We start from the raw sequence: 20,348 nt of genomic DNA on the forward strand, positions 1-20,348 counted from the left end.
CAATGTTCCATTCAATACATCCCAGGGTTTTTAAGAAACATCTGTGTATTGGTTCACAAGCTGAAGAGTTCAGAAGTTACACTGCGAGTAATGGGAAGCCACTGAAGATGGATGAGGATGAGAGCCTGGTTCAGAACTGTATTTTAGGAAGACCATCGATGGTTAGTGGATGAAGGGAGACTGGAGCCTGAGGCTATTGTCCATCTATTTCTAGGTAGAAATTCCAAGTCAAGTCCTCAGGAGAGGCATGTCAGGGATCCTGTCCTGGGATTTCCAGTTGGAGCCTTGACAAGACCAATGGCCCTTCCCAGGCTAGGTACTTTGTGCAAACACACTGCATCCTCCCAAAGAGAGAAAGCAGCCTGATGCCAGCCTCCCTCAGTTGGAATGTTCTTCCCCATCAGGCCTGACTTGGGTGAAAGTAAGAAGGCCAGGGAACATCTCAGGGGAGAGCAGATCCAAAGGAGAGCAGGAGGTAGTTTCTTACTGGGCAACTTGGGGGTCTCCTGTCCCATTTTCTGGAGCAGGCTGTCCATTTGCTCCCTCCATCATTTCCTTGTACTGACGTTTGAAGAAGCCAACCTGTTGGGGATGAAGGAGAAGAAAATCAGAAAGGCCAGTGGAAGAGAGGAAAAGAGATGATGGGGAGGGGGAGCAAGCACCATTTCTGGAACCCCCCTATGTTCCAGCACTGCACTAGGAACTTTATATAAATTGTGTCATTTAGACTTTGCCACAGTTCTGTGAGCTGGGTAGAACCACCTTCAGAATGAGAAACCGAGACCGAGCATGGACCAAGCACATGCCAATGGTCAAGGAAAGAATCAGTGGTGGTGTCAACATCAAATCCAAGGCTGTGCTCTCATGTTCTAATTTGTGTTTAAGGGAAACATGTAAAGAGGTGGAGAAGAGTGAAAAAGAAATGGAGACAGATTAGAGGAGGCTTGAGAATCAGATAGAAAGACATGGGGTCAACTGGGGACTGGTTATGTCACAGGTGGGAAGCGATCTCTTACATGCAGTGACTTAGGAAGAATGTGTGCCTGACTCCATGGTGAGTCTTTCTCACACTGTAGAAAGTGTGGTACCAAATTCTCGTGGTGTCAGGAGTGGGATGAAAACACTCACCTTGTACAGTATGGCTGTGATGAGAGCCAGCAGCAGCAGTCCTCCCACAGAGCTGCCCACAATAATGGGGGTGGGGTTATAGACCTCATACTTCTCCAGCACCAGCTCCATCTGGAGTGGAGATGACTCCATCAGAAAGTATCAGGACTCTTGCTATCCCAGACTCCTCCCAGGTCCCCTTTAACTCCCTCCCCTTCTTCATCAGGCTCTGCTCCAAGAAGTGAGATACAGAAGGATTCATGGGCTAAGGGACAATTGTCCTGCCCAGGGACCTCCATCCTTCCTCTCTCCAGGCTTGCAAGCCCCCCACTCAGCATCACAGATTTAGCATCAGGAGCTCTCTGACCAGCCTGGTCACTGCCTACCACACGGTCACTACCTGGGCTCTCAGAAATGCCTCCTGTCCTGGAAGCTGGGAATACACGGATCTGTTGAATGTGATCTCAGCTACACTCACAACCAACACCTTCTTCTGCAGTGTCTGCAAAAGAGAAGGGGAAGGCTGGGAAATAGCTCTGGGGAGGGCTCGGGGTTAGAGAAACGCCCTGGCTTGAGGTGGGCACAGACACATCAGGCCCCACCTGAGTCTGGGAGGGGACACACCTGGCTGACCCAGCCGAAGCTGAGATTGCCTTTCAGGATGAAGTCAAGTTCCTCCTGGACGCCGAAGGAGCGGATGTCACAGCGGAACCTCAGGCAGGCAGCAATAGAGCAGTCCTGGGGAAGAGAACCGGCATCAGGCCCGAGAAAGGTGGGTTTGAAGGTAGAAGACCGCATTCAACTATCTGATTTGAGGGGAGCAGCCACATCTGAGCTCAAGCAGGCTGTTCAGCAGACATCCATCTAATGTAACATGCATTCCTGAATTAAATTCCTCTGAAGTGTGGCTTCCAGTGGGGGACAGCCCAGAGCCCTCTCACCAGGACAGGCTTCTTCTGAAAGTGGGTCAGGAAGTCGGACTCTGTGGGCACTGTTCTCTCTGAAGGGCACTGAATCGATGGGTTCTAGGAAAAGACACAGGGAGAAAGCATGTGATGGGGTCATCAGGGATTCATGAGGACCGAGGAATCCAGGGAGAGGGCATTAGTGGAGGAGCCATACAGTCTTTGAGTACCTGAGGGTGGAGGACCTCCATATCCTTCCACACGGTCAACCGATTCAGTTCCACGGGCACTGAGAAGTCAATGCTGACAGGCAGGTCCCTCTGTCCCAGGTTGTTCACCTGCACGGCGGACAGTGAGGGCAAAGGTCATGTCGAGCCCCACATCCCTCCCGAACCTCTGGCTCCTGGGCCCCTGCCCCAGCCCACTCTCCTGAGTCACCGTCACGTGCCTGGTATCTGTGCTGAGCCCCGCTGCTTTCCTCCTCCTCGGAGGCCGAGAAGTTGAGGTACTTGGTGGACTGTTCATGGCTGAGGGGAGAGGAGGCGTGGGTGGATGGGAAGTTCTGTTAGGGCCTCCTAAGGAGGCTCTGGCTGGGAGCATGACAGGACAGGTTGTCAGAGGCCCCTGGGGTGGTCTGGAATGAGGTCTGTGGCTGATCTGGGGTAATGGGAGGGTTTAGGGAGCAGGGCTGGGCTTCAAGCTGCGTGCAAGGTTCTTGCAGAGGTTGCCCACATAGGAGACCGCCAAGGAGGCTGGGCTGGGGGTGCGGTGACAGGGACTGAGAGCTCTGACCCGGGGGGAGCGGGGGCCAGGGCCTGTCCTCTCTGCGCCTGGGTTTTCCTTCCAGGCCTTCATGGACACGGAGGATGCCGGATGGGCAGGTAGGACACAGCAAGGTTTAGGGAGACTCAGGCGGATGCTGTTGACAAGTGTCTACTGGACCTGCCCCTTCTGGTCTCCCAGATGCCTTCCCTGGGGCCCTTCTCTCCTGTTTCCTCAGCTTTTCAAGTCCGCACCCTCGACAGTGAAAGTGCAGTGTCCTAACCACTGGACCGTCGGGGAATTCCCTCCTCAGCTTTTCTAGACCTGAGGTTTGGAGGTGAGGGTGGGCCCAACACAGACTCTTCCCTGGGTCTTAGTGTAACAACACCTTGAGGCTGCCTAGGCCCCTCTGGAGACCCAGTGGCCAGCCTGGCCCCTCACTGGGTGGCTGCTCTCACTTCTGCCCCACCCCCCTGCCCCACTCTACTCTTTGCATACCTGCCCTTTACCTGTACCATTCAAATTCTAACTCCCACTCCGACTCCAAAGTCTCATCCCTCCTCTGTGAGGGGCTCAAACACCCCAGCCTTGTCCTGGGGGCCCCTCGGAGTGCCCCGACCCACAGAATCACAACTGTAGAATACAAGTGTGGAGTCACACACACCTAGGCATGGCATGTCCTGCTGGTGGGTCCCCTGCAAGCAGGTGTGATAACCCCGGAGCTCACACCAGCAAGCAAGTTCCGAGCTGAAGGCTGCCTGGGCTGCTGAGAGCCCCCAGTGTGCAGGTGTGAAGGAGAAAGTGAAACCCTGGGCAGAAGGAGGTAATCCAAGGAGGCCCGTGGGCAGAACTAGCAGGGGAAGGTACCCGGGCTAAGCCATGTGGGCCTGTTTCACACCACGAGTGTGTGGATCTCACAAAGGCAGGGGCTTATGTCTGGTGTTGACTACACATAATAGGGGCTCAATAAATCTTTGTTGAATGACAAATGAATTTATGGAAAGTAACCACAGCACTGTGCCTGGAACATAGTAGATGCTAGGAAGGTATTTGTTGAAGGAAGGTATCTGCTCAAGCTCTCAGCTTGACTCCTTAGTGTCAAACACCGTGTGTACCCCTCCTTGGGCAGCATTTAAGTCCTTTTCCTTTCATCCAGCTTTTCCCTGATCCCCAGTCTCTGCAGCCAGCAGGTCATTTCCCCCTGTCCTTCCCAAAGGAGACTGGGAAAAAGGGGAGGGGTGGTTCTAAAAGCCCTGCAGAGTGTAAATCTCTTCCTTGTGGTGAGGAATTGTCCTGCCCAGATGCCAAGGCTAAAGCGCAATGCCATGGACACTTCAATGTTTAGCTGAAGCCTCCCCTGCCAGGAGACCCTAGTGTCCCCTCGTCCCCTTGAAAACTCAGGTAGCCTCAGGAGACAGAACCACAGGGAGGCCCCTGATGAGATTCTTCCTTGAATCAGGATAACCTTGCTCCCCAAAAAGGCTGTAAGAACCTTGAAAACAGGGTCACATCTCGTATGTCTTAGGGAACCCGGGACAATCTTGAGGCTTTTAAGAAAGGCTCCTGAGAACTGAAGCCTCTGTTAAATGTAGGATGTAGTGATAATAATATCACAATTACTATTATCATCAATAACCCACAATGAGCACTCGATGATTGATTAGTAAGTGCTGCTAGCAGTGTCATCTACCGATTGAGAGGGTGATGATAAAACCTAAATATCACAGATGTTCAGCTGCTGCAGAGTGAGAGTTCCCCGAGCCCCACAGAGTGATGGAGGAGGAGCCCTTGGAGGTCGTGGCGTGGTACCTGCTGATCATGGTGTACACGGCGTACTTCACTGGGAGCTCCAGCCGGAAGGTGGTCTTGCTCATCTTGGGGGTGTTATTCTCACTGGAAAGGGAGGAGGATCCCAGCTGGCAAGTTCCCCAGAGGAGGAGGCTGAGCGGGACGGAGCACTGCCCTGGGCCTGGCCCAACTCACCTGCTTACATTGGCTGCAAGAAGCAGCCGGCCTCCCAGCATGGCCGTGGGGGAGACGTCAAAGGTGGCCCTGAAGGTGATCTGAGGAAGAGGTAGGAATGGGGTGTGGGGGAGGTCACCGAGGAGTAGGACGGGGCGGGGGTAGGGGAGTAGGCGGGGCAGAAGCAAGGCTCACCTGGGCGCCCTCACGGAAGATTAAGTGGTTGATGCTACAGCTGGTGCTGAGGGTGCCCTGGCTCCCGGTGGGGGCACTGTCACAGTTCAGGCGCGGGGCACGTGACTGCAGCTGGTTCTAAGGAAGCACAGATGAACCAAGGCCGGTGAGCATTTGCTAGTGTTCCAACGAGACTCCATAAACTACTGACAGTTTCCTGAATCTACCTTAAGGTTATGTTTCTTAAAAAAAAAATCTTTAAACACTATCTGGTCAAACTTCTTCCTAATGTAGAAATCCCAGATTTATTAGCATTTCTTCCTTTTTTTTTAATAACTTTTATTGGAGTATAATTGCTTTTCTTCCTTTTTATTTATGGTTCTTTTTAAAAGGTTGTACTATGAAAATTTCAAATATACTCAAAAGTGGAGAGACTAGGTAAATCTACCCAAAGTCCCCATCACGCAGCTTAAATTATCAACATTTTTCTACTCTTGTTTTATTCAGCTGTTCTCCACTCTTTTTTCTCTTTTCCTGATTAATTTAAAGCACATTCCTAACATCACATACTTTCATCTTGAAAGACTTCAGCGTGTATCACCAACAGACAAGGGTATTTTTTAACATAAGACAAGACTCAACAAATCATACTCAACAAAATCTGATCCCTAAGATCAGCTAATATCCAGGTCACGTTCTGTCTTCCTAGATGGTCTCCAAAAATGTTACATTACAGTTCATTTTTAAACGCAATATCCAACAAAGGTCCACGCATGGCATCTGGTTGATGTGTCTAGAAGTACCTCCAGCGATAGGGTGTTCACCCCCCACACAGCTGGAGTTTGCCGCTCCTAGTGTATTTCTTCATGCGTTGATCAAAATATGCTCCCATTGGGAAGACTAGCCTAAGAGAGACATGGGAGACCAACCAAACATTATGTGCAGACCTAGTTAAGATGTTGGTTCAAATAAACCAGTTAAAAAATATTTTTGAGACAATTAAGGAAATTTGATTATGGTCTAAATACCAAGGAATCATTCATTTCATTGGGTGTGATAATGGCTATGGGGTCACGTAAGATGTCCCTACTGTCCATAACAGTGAAATAGGAAGGTGTGTGATGACAGGATGTCTGGGATTGGTTTTAAAATATTTGAGTAAAGGGAAAAAAAAACAGGTGACATAAATGTGGTGAAATGTTGATCATTGTTGAATCTGGGCAATAATTTTGGGAGAGGTTTGTTGAACTACTCTCTTCTTTTGTAAATGTTTAACATAATTTTTCATAATAAAATTTTTGTTAAAAATCTGTTTCTCTTTGACTCCCTGTGGTCCTAGTTCTGTCCTCTAGAACAGGGATTGCCATATGACAGTCCAGCACCAACTTTTATAAATAAAGTTATATTGGCACACAGCCATGCTCATTCATACACATATTGTCAATGGCTGCTTTCACCTTACATCAGCAGAATTGAGAAGATGTGAAGACACTCTGTGGCCCACAAAGCTGAAATATTTACTATCTAGCCATTTATAGATAAAGTATGCCAAGCTCTGATCTAGAGTAACCAATAAATCCAACTCCTTCCTCTACAGAGCAGTATTTTATTTTATTTTACTTACTTTTTATTTAATTTTATTTTATATTTTCCACGCTGCACAGCTTGAGGGATCTTAGTTTCCCAACCAGGGATTGAACCCGGGCCACGGCAGTGAGAGCACCGAGTCCTAACCACTGGACCACCAGGGAATTCCCCAGAACAGTGTTTTAAAGTATTTGAAGGCCGAATCATCAAAAAATCTGCAAACAATAAATGCTGGAGAGGGTGTGGAGAAAAGGGAACCCTCTTGAACTGCTGGTGGGAATGTAAATTGATACAGCCACTATGGAGAACAGTATGGAGGTTCCTTAAAAACTAAAAATAGAACTACCATATGACCCAGCAATCCCACTACTGGGCATATACCCTGAGAAAACCATAATTCAAAAAGAGTCGTGTACCACAATGTTCATTGCAGCTCTATTTACGATAGCCAGGACATGGATGCAACCTAAGTGTCCATCAACAGATGAATGGATAAAGAAGATGTGGCACGTATATACAATGGAATATTACTCAGCCATAAAAAGAAACAAAACTGAGTTATTTGCAGTGAGGTGGATGGACGTAGAGTCTGTCATACAGACTGAAGTAAGTCAGAAAGAGAAAAACAAATACTGTGTGCTAACACATATATATGGAATCTAAAAAAACAAAAAATGGTTATGAAGAACCTAGAGGCAGGACAGGAATAAAGACACAGATGTCGAAAATGGACTTGAGGACACAGAGAGGGGGAAGGGTAGGCTGGGACAAAGTGAGAAAGTGGCATGGACTTACATATATGTTACAAATTTTAAAATAGATAGCTAGTGGGAAGAAGCCACATAGCACAGGGAGATCAGCTCGGTGCTTTGTGACCACCTAGAGGGGTGGGATAGGGAGCGTGGGAGGGAGACTCAAGAGGGAGGAGATATGGGGATATATGTATATGTATAACTGATTCACTTTGTTATAAAGCAGAAACTAACACACCATTGTAAAGCAATTATACTCCAATAAAAATGTTAAAAAAAATAAAATAAAGTATTTGAAGGCCAAGGTATGTTTTCCTTTAAAAGAGGAATATTGATAGGATGTGGACTACAAAGAAATGTAAAGCAGGGTCCTTGCTCTCTTCACATTAGCAGACTCCTGGGAACTCATTCCTGACGGTCATTCTTAAAATGCAAGCCCAGAGTTGAACACAGAATGAGCCAATGCATGCCCCAGCCAACACAACCACATCCACCCAACCACGATCAGCCCAGCCCTCTTGGTTTACAAGAGGCTGTTAAACAATGGAAGCCCTGCCTGAGCCTTGAACCCAGCACAGGAGTCTCTGCTGATCCCCTGCCATCAGCCTTTCCTTCCCCAGAGAGGACAATACCTGCCCCCCTGCCACACGTCGATAAGATAGCCCTGGTGGGTAGAAGAAGGTGATTGTGGTTCCATAGGAGTCCTCTCCATCATTCCACACTCTCACTTCCAAGTTCAGCTCCAGGTTACTCCCCACAATCAGGGTCTTCAAGCTGGGTGTTGGGGTAGAGGGGAGGAGGTGATTCTGTGACTGAGGCTGGAAATGGTGTGGGGATGAAACACAGAGTAGGAAAGCGGGGGAGAGATGGGGACAGGATGTCTGGGTCCAGAGCACTGGGTAGAGATGTTAGGGAGAGCCAGGGGCAGGAGTTCCGGGTTCCAGGAAGGGGGATGGGGGACCAGGGGAGGTCTGAGGGGCTGGACGCTCACCCTGAGACCCCAAAGGAGATGCCGAGGTCGTCCTGGCAGACGTGATCGGCACCACAGTTCTTCTCAAAGGGGAGCTGAGAGTGAAGGGAAAGCAGGGTTTTCCCCAAGATCTGGAGTCCACACCCTCCACCCGCTCTGGAAGAGCCCAGCACCAGGACTCACAGAGGTCATGAAGTATCTCTGGGCATCCACTGCCAGCATAGGCTGGAGGTTTCCAAAGCCAGAGACAGGCTTGCCCACTAGGGAGAAGTTGAGACGCAAGATGATGGGGGTCACCGGGTCCTCCACACAGGCCTGGCGAACGGACATTGGAGGGAGCAGTTGGCTAAGAAATGCACCATCGCAGCCACTAGCTGGGTCCCGTCTCCTCATCCGTAAAGTGGAGTAACAGTGGTACCTACCCACCCCCTATAAATGCTCATCCACAGGATTCTGCGTGCAGAACCTCTGCTGTGGTTGTCCTTGGTCTTGAGCACCCTTCCCGCAGCCTCCCACAGGCTCACTTACTCTACTCAGGGTCTCCCCAGACTGCTCCCGGTGACCCCCCAACACGCTCTCTGTCCTCTCCCCAGCTTTATCTCTCTTCATAGCCTGCATCACCACCTGACATCTATCATTTAGGAATCTGAGCACTTTTGATCTTCTCCCAGAGCTCCCCCTGGGCATGATTGCTTTGTCCACTGCGGGGTCCCTGGTGACAAGGACAGGGCCTGTCTCAGGGGAGGAGCTGGATAAAGGAATCCCATCCCCATCGCCCCATGGCTGTCTGAAGCAGCCGTACTCTTTTTCCTGAAATCCAGCCGTGTAGCCTCTGGCAGATGAAGCCAACCTCATCCATCCATTCACTCACTCACTCCACCAACATGTGTCAAGTACCTCAAGTACCTCCTGCATTCCATGTGCCATGCTGGGGCGGAGCGAGGACCAGAACACACCCGTTCTTTCCCTGCCCAGTCCCCTGACAGCCTCAGAATGGCCTCTATTCCCAGGACTCTGAGGCCCCCTCACCGGCAGGAGCAACCTCACGGTCTCACAGTGCTGTGTCAGCCCCAGGTCTCGAACACGAGTCAGATTCCGAGTCCCTGTCTCCTCGAAGACAGCACGAGGACTCAGGCGGCCAGGGTCAAGGGTTAGGTCAAAGGTCACAACGCTTTGGAGGTTAGCTGTAGGAGAAAGCGGGGAATAGAAAAGGCTGAGAGAGTGAGGAACTTCCCAGCTGGGCAAGGGGCAAGGTAGGAGACAGGAGTCCTGGGCTTGGAGACTCCCAGGGTCAGGGCATCCTGGTTCAGAGGGGAAATAACTCACCCAGCCGGTTCTTGGGACTTTGAGAAACACGAAGGCAGACAACGGCCTCACCCAGAGACTGGGCGAAGGCCAGCTGCTGGTGGCATTCATACACAGACCTGGTGATCTCTGGAGGTGTGATGTGGAGGTTTGCCCACACCCTAAGCACAGGTCTGGTCCTGCGGGCAGAACACTGAGCTGAGGACAGGCCCTTGGTCCTGGGAGGACAATCTGGGAGGGCAGGTAGGGAGGCTGGTGTCCTAGGCAGACCCAGGACCACCAGGGGAGTGTCTGGGGAAGGCTGTTCTCACCTGAGCAGCAGCACGTGCCCCCAGGCCCCCACAGCCAAGTCCACCAGTCCATCCATGGTGAGGTCCTGCCCCCCGCTCAGCGACTGCCCAAAATACTGGAGGCTCGGGGAGAACTGGGCGCCTGTGACCCGCTGGCCAGAGAGGGAGAGGCAAGTCAGGTTGGGGGTGATGGAAACAAGTTGGACAGAAGAACGAGAGGAGCAGGGAGCTGGGGGTATGGGAGACAGAACGAAGGGGTGAGCAGTAAAAAGACATCTCCAAGAAGTGCCTAAAGAGAGGCGGGGATGGGAAAGTGGTGACTGGAGACAAGGGAAGATTCCTAGGACAGAAATGAAGAAGTGGAGATGGAAAGACTGGCCCGGTGACCTGAGTTTTGTTCACTCACTCAGCTAGTTAGTCTTGGGTTCTGACTTTGGCTCCTTCACTTATGAGCCATGGGACCTTAGGCCAGGAGTCAGTCTTTCTGTGCCTGTTTCCTCAACCCTCAGCTGGGATAGTAACACCTCAGAGAATTGAATGAATTAATTCATGGAGTTCTTAGAACCACACCTGACGTATGGTCACTAGTCAGTAACTTACTATTATGAGTATCAGGGCTCCAGCCCTACCTCCCACATTGCAGATGGTGCCAAGGCCATAGGGCCTTTAAGAGGCCAATTCCAGACTTGAAATCAGACTCTGTGACCTCATGCCCAAGACCCCTTTTTGCTCTCCGTAGCCACCCTGTCTCTTCAGAAGACAAGGTGGGACCAGGTCGGGATGGGGAGGGGCTGTGCCCATGTGCAGATTCCACGCTCCTGGACCACCCGCCCTGTGGGTCCCTCCCCTTTTATTTCCATGGCTCCTGTAACGACCAGTCCCTTTAAGAATATGCCCTTTAAATCTCTGGGCACTGACGGGACTGGCAGACATTGAGAGTAGTAATAATAAAATGAATGAGAAATTTACCAATTACCAAGGAAGAGGGGGTAGAAATAGTACAAACACAGCCAGACAGCCTTGTGTGCAGGAGAACTGACCTCACCACCATGTCATACCCATGTCCCTCCTCTACACCCCAGCCCCTGACAACCACTAATCTCCTTTCTGTCTTTATGAATTTACCTATTCTGGACATTTCATGTAAATAGAATCATACAATATGTGGTCCTTTGCGGCTGGCTTCTTTCATTTAGCATAATGTTTTCAAGGTTCATCCACGCTGTAGCATGTGTCAGTGTTTCGTTCCTTTCATGGCTGAATAATATTCCATTGTATGGGTATACCACATTTTATTTATCTGTTCCATCAGTTGATGGGCATTTGGGTCATTTCCACCTTTTGGTTATTATAAATAATGCTAATATAAACAATCACGTATAACTTTTTTGGTGTGGTCATGTTTTTAATTCTCTTGGGTGGAACTGCCAGGTCATACAGTAACTCTGTGTTTAACCTTTTGAGGAGCTGTTTTCCAAAGCAGATGCATCATTTTACATTCCCACCAGCAGTGGATGAGAGTGCCGGATATTCCACACCCTCACCAACGCTTGTCATCTGTCTGTCTGATTCTAGCCATCCTAGTGGATGTGAAGTGGTTTTGATTTCCTGACAACTGGTAACTAATGATGTTGAATATCTTTTCATGTGCGTATTCGTCCTTTGTATATCATCTTTGAAGAAAAGTCTTTTCAGATCCTTTCCTTATTTTTTAATTGGGGCTTCCTTAACTTTTGCCAGGGGAAGTAGCCCTCCCTTCTCAGAGAACCCTGCCCCCTTGGGTGAAAGGCTCCTGCTTGTGGGCATTTGGCAGGATTACTGATGGCAGGAGAGAATAAAGTCATGGCGTCCAGGGAGATGAAGGGGTGAGTGGACAGGCAGACTGAGGCCACCAGAACTAAACTGACTGGCAAAGGGGGGCTCCAAGAGATGGAGCATTGGGTTAGAGTCAGGAGGTTGGAACCTCCCTCATCATCATTCTTGATCCACTATAAACCTTGGACAAGTCCAGGCACTTATCTTCTCCATGCCCCAGATTTCATCTCTAAAATGCATTTGCTAATGCCTGGCCTATGTACAGTGTAAAACTGCTGGGGGACTAAAAGGCTTGGGTGGAGAACCCACTCAACTATCAAGTCACCATGCAAAGCAGGGAATGGATCAATGTTTCCATTTCTCAAATTCCACAGATTTTTCTTACTGTCTACTAGGTGCTCAGTGCTGGATAAAAGAGATAAGATAAGGGAAAAAAGAATTTTCCAGGCAGCAGTGTCAAAGACAGGGAAAAGCCTGGAGGAGGTTGCTGTGGCAACAGCAACAGTGACCGGGCCTCACCTGGCTGTGGGCGGGGCTGATGCCCAGTCCCGAGGTTCCGTGAAACAGGTAGACAGCACCCCGGTTCTCCTGCTCTCCCGGGGCCCCGATGGCCACGTCCGTCAGCCTGTCCCCGTTCACATCCCCCAGCACCGTCAGAGCTGCCCCAAAGCGGGCCCAGGGGTGGCCTTGCTCCCCTCGCAGGACAGCACCACACTGCCACTTAGCCCTCTGCAGAACACAAACAGTGTCAGGTCCCACCCCAGGCGACCCCTCCACACCCAGACCCCACCCAGCCCGGGTCTCATCAGCCACTCACCCCCCGGGGAAAGGGGCACACGGACACCTGCCCGCCCCGGCTCTGCTCATAGTAATGGGGGGCCCCGATGAGGACCAGGTCGGAGCTGCCATCTCTGTCCACGTCCACGGAGCTGAGGGAGGCCCCGAAGTAGGAGCCGATCTGGAGGGCAGAGCGTGGAGTCATCCTGCCTACCCCTGCACCCGCGCTGGGCCAGGTCCCGCCTCTCCCCGGATACCGGCCCCTCCCTGCTGGGTCCCGCACTCCCTTCATCTCCCTCTCTGCCCCTGGAGACCCTCCTCCACACCCAACCTGGGTCCCTGTGACTTCAGCCTTCAGCCTCCATTGCCCGGACACCTGCATGAAGATGACAACCTTCCCGGTGTGCTGATGGCGGGGGGCCCCCAGGACCAGGCTGTGTACCCCCTTCCAAACGGCCAGCTCTGTGGAGTAACCTGAGGGGACCAGGCCTCAGCACAGAGGCTTCCACTCCCCACCCCCGGGCCCCTGCCCTTCCCAGGCAGCCCGTCTCCCGCCCGGCCCTCCGACCACAGCCTTGCCTCACCCAGGTAAGAGTCACTCATGTCCGCGTGCTCCTGAGACACGTGGATGAAGGTGGGGCTCCTATTTTCGGGGTACAGGAAGGCACCTCCAGACCAGCTGAAGCTCCCCACAGCCCCCAGAACTGGTCCATCCTGGGAGGAAAGGATTCCAGAGCAGGTGGGAAGAAGAAGAAGACAGCCTATTCCAAAACAGTGCCTGCCGACGGTTCCACCCACTCGCCTGATACTCACTCTTGCCTTCCCTCCTCCCATCCCTGCCTCACCCTACATCAGTGGCCTGAAAGGGGCCCCACTCACAGGCATGAGCACAGCACTGAAGCCCTCCTGGGACATCTCCAGTTCGAAGGAACTGCTGCTTACAGTCTGCGTACCTGGGGGAAAGCATGACACCTAGGATTCATGGGGAAAGACAGGCTTTGCCAGGTTCAGGAAGGATCTCAGCTTTAAGAGGATCTCATGTGGAGACTAATACCCAAAGGGAAAGACTGGCCCATGACACAGGAGTCCAGGTTCTAGAAGGAAAAACATTTATGGGTGAGGGCTTCTTCAGTGAGTAGTTCCATCTCTGACTTACCCTCAATGGCAAAGATCTTCTCTTTCAGTTGGTTTTGAATGTCTCTCAAAGCATCAAAGTTCTCCACTTTAAATATGTGTTCATGGGAGGGCTTCGATGCGATGTCCTTTAATTCTTGCCAGGAATGTATATTTTGAAAAGCCGATCCCACCTGTCCCCAGCAAAGACCAATTCAGTGAAAATAATCATAACTATAATATGCCTGCTGGGTGCTGGGATCTTCCAATATAACCCTGCAAGGTTAATATTATTACACCCAGTGTACAGGCAAGAAAAATGAGGCCCAGACAGCCTCATCAAGGAGCTTAGGGAAAGGATGAGGATACCCCAGGCTGAAACAGAGTTTTCATCCTGAAGTAGAAGCTGAGAGAGCTGGGGTTTCTGCCCTTGAAAGGGAAGGTGGCTTAAGAGGCCGCGAGGGGAGGAAGCAGTGGGAGGGCATCCCCACATCCTACCCCGATTGCATAGCGGATGATGCCAGCAGCCTCAGCACTGGGAATGACGTCCTTGTAATCCAGAGGGTCATGTTTTTTCTGCCCATCGGTGATGACGATGAGGATTTTGGAGGCATCTTTTCGGGCCCCATATAAGGCACTGAACAGCTGTTCTCTGTCAGAGAAGATGAGGGTCCAGAGGCCAGTGAACAGAGCTGCTGCTCAGCCTCTGATGCCTTTGTGAGAACAAGGAGATTCTGCTTCCTCTGTGATGCCCCCATCCCACCCAGAGGCCTCCGGCTTGGTGAGGAGACCACAGACTGAACTCCAGTACCCATCTCTCCCTTCCTCTTGGAGACAGATGCGGCCCAAAGGAAGACCCAGATGCTTTGGGGGAAGACCTGGGAGGAGCCAGGACTCACGTGACCATCCTGATGGCTGTGGCCGTGTGCGTGTACCCATTCAGCTTCCGTACGGGGTTCAGCAGGCTTAGTGGGTTTGAGCTGGTTGCGAAAGTTTTGAAATTGAAGTGCACATGGAACTTGTCGGAGAACTGCACCAGGGAGAACTGGGGGAACCACACAGGGCTGGGGGCTGGGCCAAGGCACCAGGACCCTGGGGTTCCTCCCACAAGCTTCCCCTGGGGAGGGGAGGGCGAGGGGGCGGCTGCACCCTTTCCTTCCCTCCCCTGAGAGCACACCTGGGAGCTGGGACTCTGGAACTGGCTCATCATAGCCTTCACGAAGTTCAGCATTTTGGCAAAATTGGTGGAGGAGATGCTGCCTGAACCATCGATCAGGAAGGCAATGTCCTGCTCCTGCCTCGGGCACTCTGGAGAAGGAGGTGGCACCAGTCCCCCGAGGGACACTCCCAAAGCCCAGGCCTCCTGGCCACGAGAACCCACCCTCCCAGGGGCTGCCCTAATTCCTGCCTAGAGCAGGGCCCTTTGGTCTCCTGAAGTCTCTGAAGAGGACATGTCTGCGATTCAGCTGCTCACACCTGGTTGATAAAAAAGTAACAATTCCTCCAATCCAGATGGTGAAAGGCTGGGGGCCCCTCCTTCCTCCTCGGCTGTCTGTGCCCCGCGCCCTGACCCTACCCCACCTTCTCCCCCAACATGGCCCCCATCCAGCACTGAAAGGACCTTGCTCCAGCCCCTGGCCCGGTACATCCCCAGTTGGTCAGCACCAAACTGTACTTTTGCTAAACATTTTTAATGTCATCCCTGGCAACAGCGGCACACTGGTCCTATGCTGTCCTCAGCTTCCATCTGGACCCCACTCTCCTCAGAGAGGAATCTGTCCTCAGAAGCGGAAGCTCTCCTGGCCCGGCTTGCTCAGGGAGATTCCTATCTAGCTCCCAGCTGCCCCCTTCTGCCTCCAAGGCTTCCCATCAGAGAGAGGGGTGTCCTGTTGGTAGCCCAGGCACCTGTGGATGAATCTAGAACCTAGGAGGTACTGGGAGGGGCACCCCATTCAGGCCCCCAGATGTCAGTCTCCCCAACGGCCTGAGTGTGAATGTGAAACCAGGGAGGGGCCTCGGCCTGCCCCGGGGTGGGGGGTCTGAAAAGCTCACTGTTCCACCTCTTCATCCCCCTTCCCTGTCAGCACCAGGGAAGCTGGGCCCTATGCTTCAACATGCACACACACACACACACACACACACACACACACACATACATAACACAACACACACACATACATGTATACATACATCACACACTCATACACACACATACATACACACTGCTCAGACTGCCGGCACCCACACCACCCCTTCCCAGCCTGCTGCATGAGCGAATCTGTGCTGCAGCGTGCATTGTGTGAACATAAATGCCCTTCACTCTAAAAATTCTTGCAGCTGGCATTAACTGAGCCCTCACCACATGCCAGGCACTGTGCCAAACCCTGGCCGAGGACCATTGTGTGTTACTCTCAGTGTTGGGTGTGATATTATCCCACAGGCAGATGAAGAAACTGAAGCTCAGAGAGGGAAAGGTCCTGCGGCGGGACAGTGATGCGGCAGGTGTAAAAGCAGGCGGTGACCCCTCCAGCCCATGTTTGGAATCACAATACCATCCAGTAAATTTTTTTTCTGGATCCCTCTTTTTTATCCACTTTGGGGTGTCTCTGACTCCACTGCAAACCAGAGTCAGAGGTGTATAGGTACCTTGAAGGACTCAGTGGCCCCAAATACTCACCCTGCAGGGCAGCCGGGATCCTCTGGGCCTGCCAGGATGGGGAGACCAGCAGGAAGCAAAACCCGGTCAAGTGCATGTTCTCCCTGCATGCATGGTGCACGGTGGGGCCACAGGCCTGTGGACAGAGGGGCCTGGTGGGAGGGGTTGCCCCTGCTTCTGTCCCACCCTCCCATCCCAGCACCTTCCCCCTTCACGAGACCCCCAGCACCAGCAGCCCCAGGTCCCCACTCTTTCCCTCAGATGCTCCCGTGACCCAGGGCAACTCACCAGCAGCCGAAAGGGGCTGGTGGTGGCCACCATGGACAGGCCCAGGGACATGTTCACAGCCTCTGGAGGCACTGAAGGTACAGATGTGTGCGTGGTCACCCTCAGGACAGAGGAGGCAGGGAGCATCTCCTCTCTGGGAGATTAGGGGTTCTGACAGGTGAAGGGGGCTCTCAGGTCTTGATGGAGGTATGGGGGTACAGGGGTGCATTGGGAAGGGAGACTCTGGGTAGGTCAGGAAGCCTGTCTGAGGGTAAGGGTCTGCAGACAGAGCTGAAGCCAGGAAGTGTGTCTCCTGTGCTCTCCACAGGCCCCCAGAGCACGGGAGCCTGGACCTGGGTCTCAGCCGGGAGCAGTGACTCACCCGGAAGGAGGATGGGTTCACACTTGCCCGTGCTGTAGTCGCACTGGTAGAGGCCGCCCGTTTGATTGGAAGCCTTTATCTCCTGGGGGGCTCCAACCACCAGCCTAGGGGGAGAAAAGAACACGGCAGCTAAGAGTGTGGATGTCAGAGGCAGACTGCCACTTGACCAGTTTGTTTCCCCTCTCTGAGCCTCAGTTTGCTCATCTGTAAAGTGGAGATTAACAACAATTTAAATTCCGCATGGGAGAGATTTTTGTCTGTTTTATGCTCTGGTGTATGCCTGGCTCCTAAGACATTTAGTAATAGATGCTCAATAAACATTTGTTGAGTGATGGATTCCTACGTCATAAGGTTGCTGTGAGGACGAAATCAGTGCCCACAAAAGGGTGCCTGGCACTTTGTAACTGCTTGAGAGATAAATAAAGTTAGCTGGGGTCCTCGAGATGGCAAGACGGCCCTTCTTTCAGTCCAGCTCTTCAAAGCCTTGGCGGGAATTGCCATGGCAGACAGAGGAGAGTTTGTGAATAAAGAGAGGGATGTGGGGAGGGACAGGGGAAGAGTAGATGCGAGCCAAAGGCCAGACACCACACAGTCCTCACCAGCTGGCATACTGGACCACGCTGTATCCAAACCCAGCACTGTCCACATGGAAGGTTGTTGGCTGGTCTATGTCCAAGTTGAAGCAGAAAGAGGAAGCCAGGGCTGGGGAGGAGGGTGAGGAGACACACTTTGGTGAAGGGTCTCCCTTCTGCTCCATCTCCCTGGCCCCCAGCCCCCTGCCCCACTGTCCCCTCCAGGTGCAATGCCCCAGCATCTCCTGGTCTCCTGGACCCCCAGGCTCAGCTCTGCTTCTCTCCTTCAGATGGTCCAGAGATAGCTGTTCACCCACTGGTCTGCTAGCAAGTTTCAGTTCTTCATTTCCACAGAGCAACGCCCAAGCTCTAAAGATGCTCCTTTTCCACCCCTCCCCCTGGGCTCCTATGAGGAAAAATCCAGGAAAACTTGGGGCCAAATGGATGCAGTGGACAGAGTATAAGATTGACTCATTCTGCCTACTTGAAAAACGTTTGGATTGCCCAGGGAACTGGCCTCTCTTCCAGAATCTCTTGAACTTCCCTAAAATGGGTTCAGTATCCTCTCGATCTCCACAAACTCCAGATCCCAAACCCGCTATAACTCCAGCTCTCCCCCTACCTGGACCCCCATCCCCTCCTCCACCTTCGTCGTGACTCTCAGCTTACCCATCGACAGGAGGAGGAAAATCCTGGTCCTGGTCATGACTGGAAGGTCAGACATGGGCATCGGAGCGTCTGAGCCACCAGGGAAACAGCTGGGCCAAGGTGCCAAGAAAGCAAGTAAACAGAGAGGGACACAGGAGGCCGCAGATAGGGAGGGAAGTTGTCAGCATGACTCAGAGGTGGAGGGTGGAGAATGCAACTAAAATAGGAAAAGAAAGGGGCCAGGCAGCCCACACACTCTGCGTCCAGAGATGATATGACTTGCTTCTCTTAGTCTCCCCACCCTAGGCTCGGGTGCATGCAAATCTCCTGCCCTGCCCTACCTCTCCAGGTTCCCTCGTTGTACTGGCAAAAGTTTCCCCTTGACCTTGAAACTTCAGTTAACCTGGGGAGGGGAAGGGGTAGATGCCAAGGTGGGGTCAGGGCCCTAAGACAAACTCTGGTAGGAACTTTCCTTTTTGGACCTGGAAACCTCTGGGCCCAGGAGTCAAGTAGCTGGACCCTAGAAGGGGGTACAGCGTGAGTATTTGCTCATTTGTTCATCGTTTATTCAACAAGTCTAATTTGAGGCTGATTATGCAAGCCCTCTGTTAGCAGAGGGAGAAAACACAAGCCACAAGGCCCAAGCCCTGGGGTCAGTGAAGAAGAAAAATATGTAAACAGCAAGACATTGCTGTGAGAGGAGATGGTACCCATCGGTCACAAGGTATCTTACCCAGTTTGGAAGCATGTGGATTTCCAGGAAGGCTTCACCGAAGAGGTGACACTTGATCTGAGTCTTGAAGGCAACTGACTAGAGGGGAGCGTATTTCAGAAGGGTTGGCCAGCTGTGGAAGAGGCATGAGACAGGAGGGCCTCTTAGGAAATCAGTGATAGAAACCAGAGAGTGGGAGGTAGAAAGTGACAAGAGATGAGGTCAGTGGGGGAAGAGGGAAGGGGAAGCAGGCCCCAGGCCCAGAAAGCCCCCTTAAGGCCTGTTGATTTTATCTCGAGGACAGAGGGAAGCGTAGAAGCAAATTATGAAGACTGAGATCTTCAATTTTATGTTTCAGAAAGCTAGAGAGAGGGGCTGTGTAAGGCACGGTTTCCTTGGGAGCTAGCTGGAGACAGATCATTCAGGAGAGAGGTGATGAGGGCCTGTGGGTGAGCTGGTGGCCATGGGGATGAACTGAAGGCTGACTTGTCCCTAAGGCATGGACAGTGGTGATGGTTCCTGGGTACTGGAGGAGGGACGGGTGGTGGGCTAGGGCAACTTTGGTGTTGAGGAAGCCAAAACATGGTGTTTAAGAGTTTGGGCTCATAAAAAAGAATGAAATAATGTCATCTTCAGCAACATGGATGGACCTGAAGTAAGTCAGACAGAGAAAAACAAATATATGATATCACTTATATGTGGAATCTAAAAAAATGGTACAAATGAACTTATTCACAAAACAGAAATAGAGTCACAGATATAGAAAACAAACTAATGGTTACCATGGGGGAAACGAGGGTGGGGAGGGATAAATTCGGAGATTGGGATTGACATATACACACTATATATATAAAATAGATAACTAATAAGGGCCTACTGTATAGCACAGGGAACTCTTCTCAATACTTTGTAATGACCTATATGGGAAAAGAATTTTAAAGACTGGGTATATGTATATGTATAACTGATTCACTTTTCTGTACAGAAATTAACACAACATTGTAAATCAACTATACTCCACTAAAAATTTTTAAAAATAATAAAAATAAATTTAATTTAATTTAAAAAAAAAGTGTTTGGGCTCTTTCATTGAAAACCACTGCTCCCAGGGAGGGAGATGTGGAGGGAAAGGATAAGGGCCTGTTATTTTTCATAGCAAAGCTTGTAAAATAATTTGTGCCTATGTATAACTTTGATAAAAATACAAACTTTAAAAAATAAAAATTTTAAAAGTTAAAAAAAAAAACGTGGGCTCTTCCGACCTCTCTATGCCTGTTTCCTCCTCTGCAAAATGGGGTGATAATAAAAATACACACCTCCTATTTTTGCTGGGACAGTTGAGTTTGTAAGTGTGAAAATGCTCGAAAGAATATTTAAGAGCTTTTATTATTGGCTATTATCCTTACTATGCTATGATGATTATTGCGTTAGGTAAGTGCGCTTCCCAAGGGGGGAAACCTCCACATCCTGAAGGGTGTGCAGGGCTGGATCTCAGGAGAAAAGTCTGTGCTGGAGATGAGTTCTGAAACCATCGGCAGAAGTGCTGGATGAGATACTGGTGGGAGTGTGAAGAGGAAGGAGAAAAATGGGCC

General features: G+C 51.2%; 1 protein-coding gene across 1 annotated transcript; it reads right to left on the reverse strand.

The window, feature by feature from the left end:
- Nucleotides 1–228: 228 nt before the first annotated feature.
- On the reverse strand, nt 229–18,159 carry ITGAX (integrin subunit alpha X). Its single transcript, XM_082669711.1, has 30 exons — nt 18,066–18,159; nt 17,424–17,526; nt 16,825–16,928; nt 16,464–16,534; nt 16,197–16,311; nt 14,697–14,827; nt 14,419–14,564; nt 14,018–14,171; nt 13,563–13,713; nt 13,286–13,359; nt 12,991–13,120; nt 12,738–12,880; nt 12,447–12,587; nt 12,149–12,358; nt 9,836–9,966; nt 9,546–9,703; nt 9,249–9,403; nt 8,403–8,534; nt 8,241–8,314; nt 7,882–8,023; nt 4,932–5,048; nt 4,758–4,837; nt 4,584–4,667; nt 2,461–2,539; nt 2,243–2,350; nt 2,049–2,132; nt 1,732–1,845; nt 1,508–1,609; nt 1,129–1,239; nt 229–582 (listed from the first exon to the last, which is right to left on the reverse strand). Exons 1-30 carry the CDS (start codon nt 18,124–18,126, stop codon nt 484–486), a joined length of 3,504 nt encoding a protein of 1,167 aa, XP_082525837.1. The 5' UTR covers nt 18,127–18,159; the 3' UTR covers nt 229–483.
- Nucleotides 18,160–20,348: the final 2,189 nt, after the last annotated feature.

Source organism: Grampus griseus (genome assembly GCF_964374135.1).
Source record: "Grampus griseus genome assembly, chromosome: 14".
NCBI classification, from domain to species: Eukaryota; Metazoa; Chordata; class Mammalia; order Artiodactyla; family Delphinidae; genus Grampus; species Grampus griseus.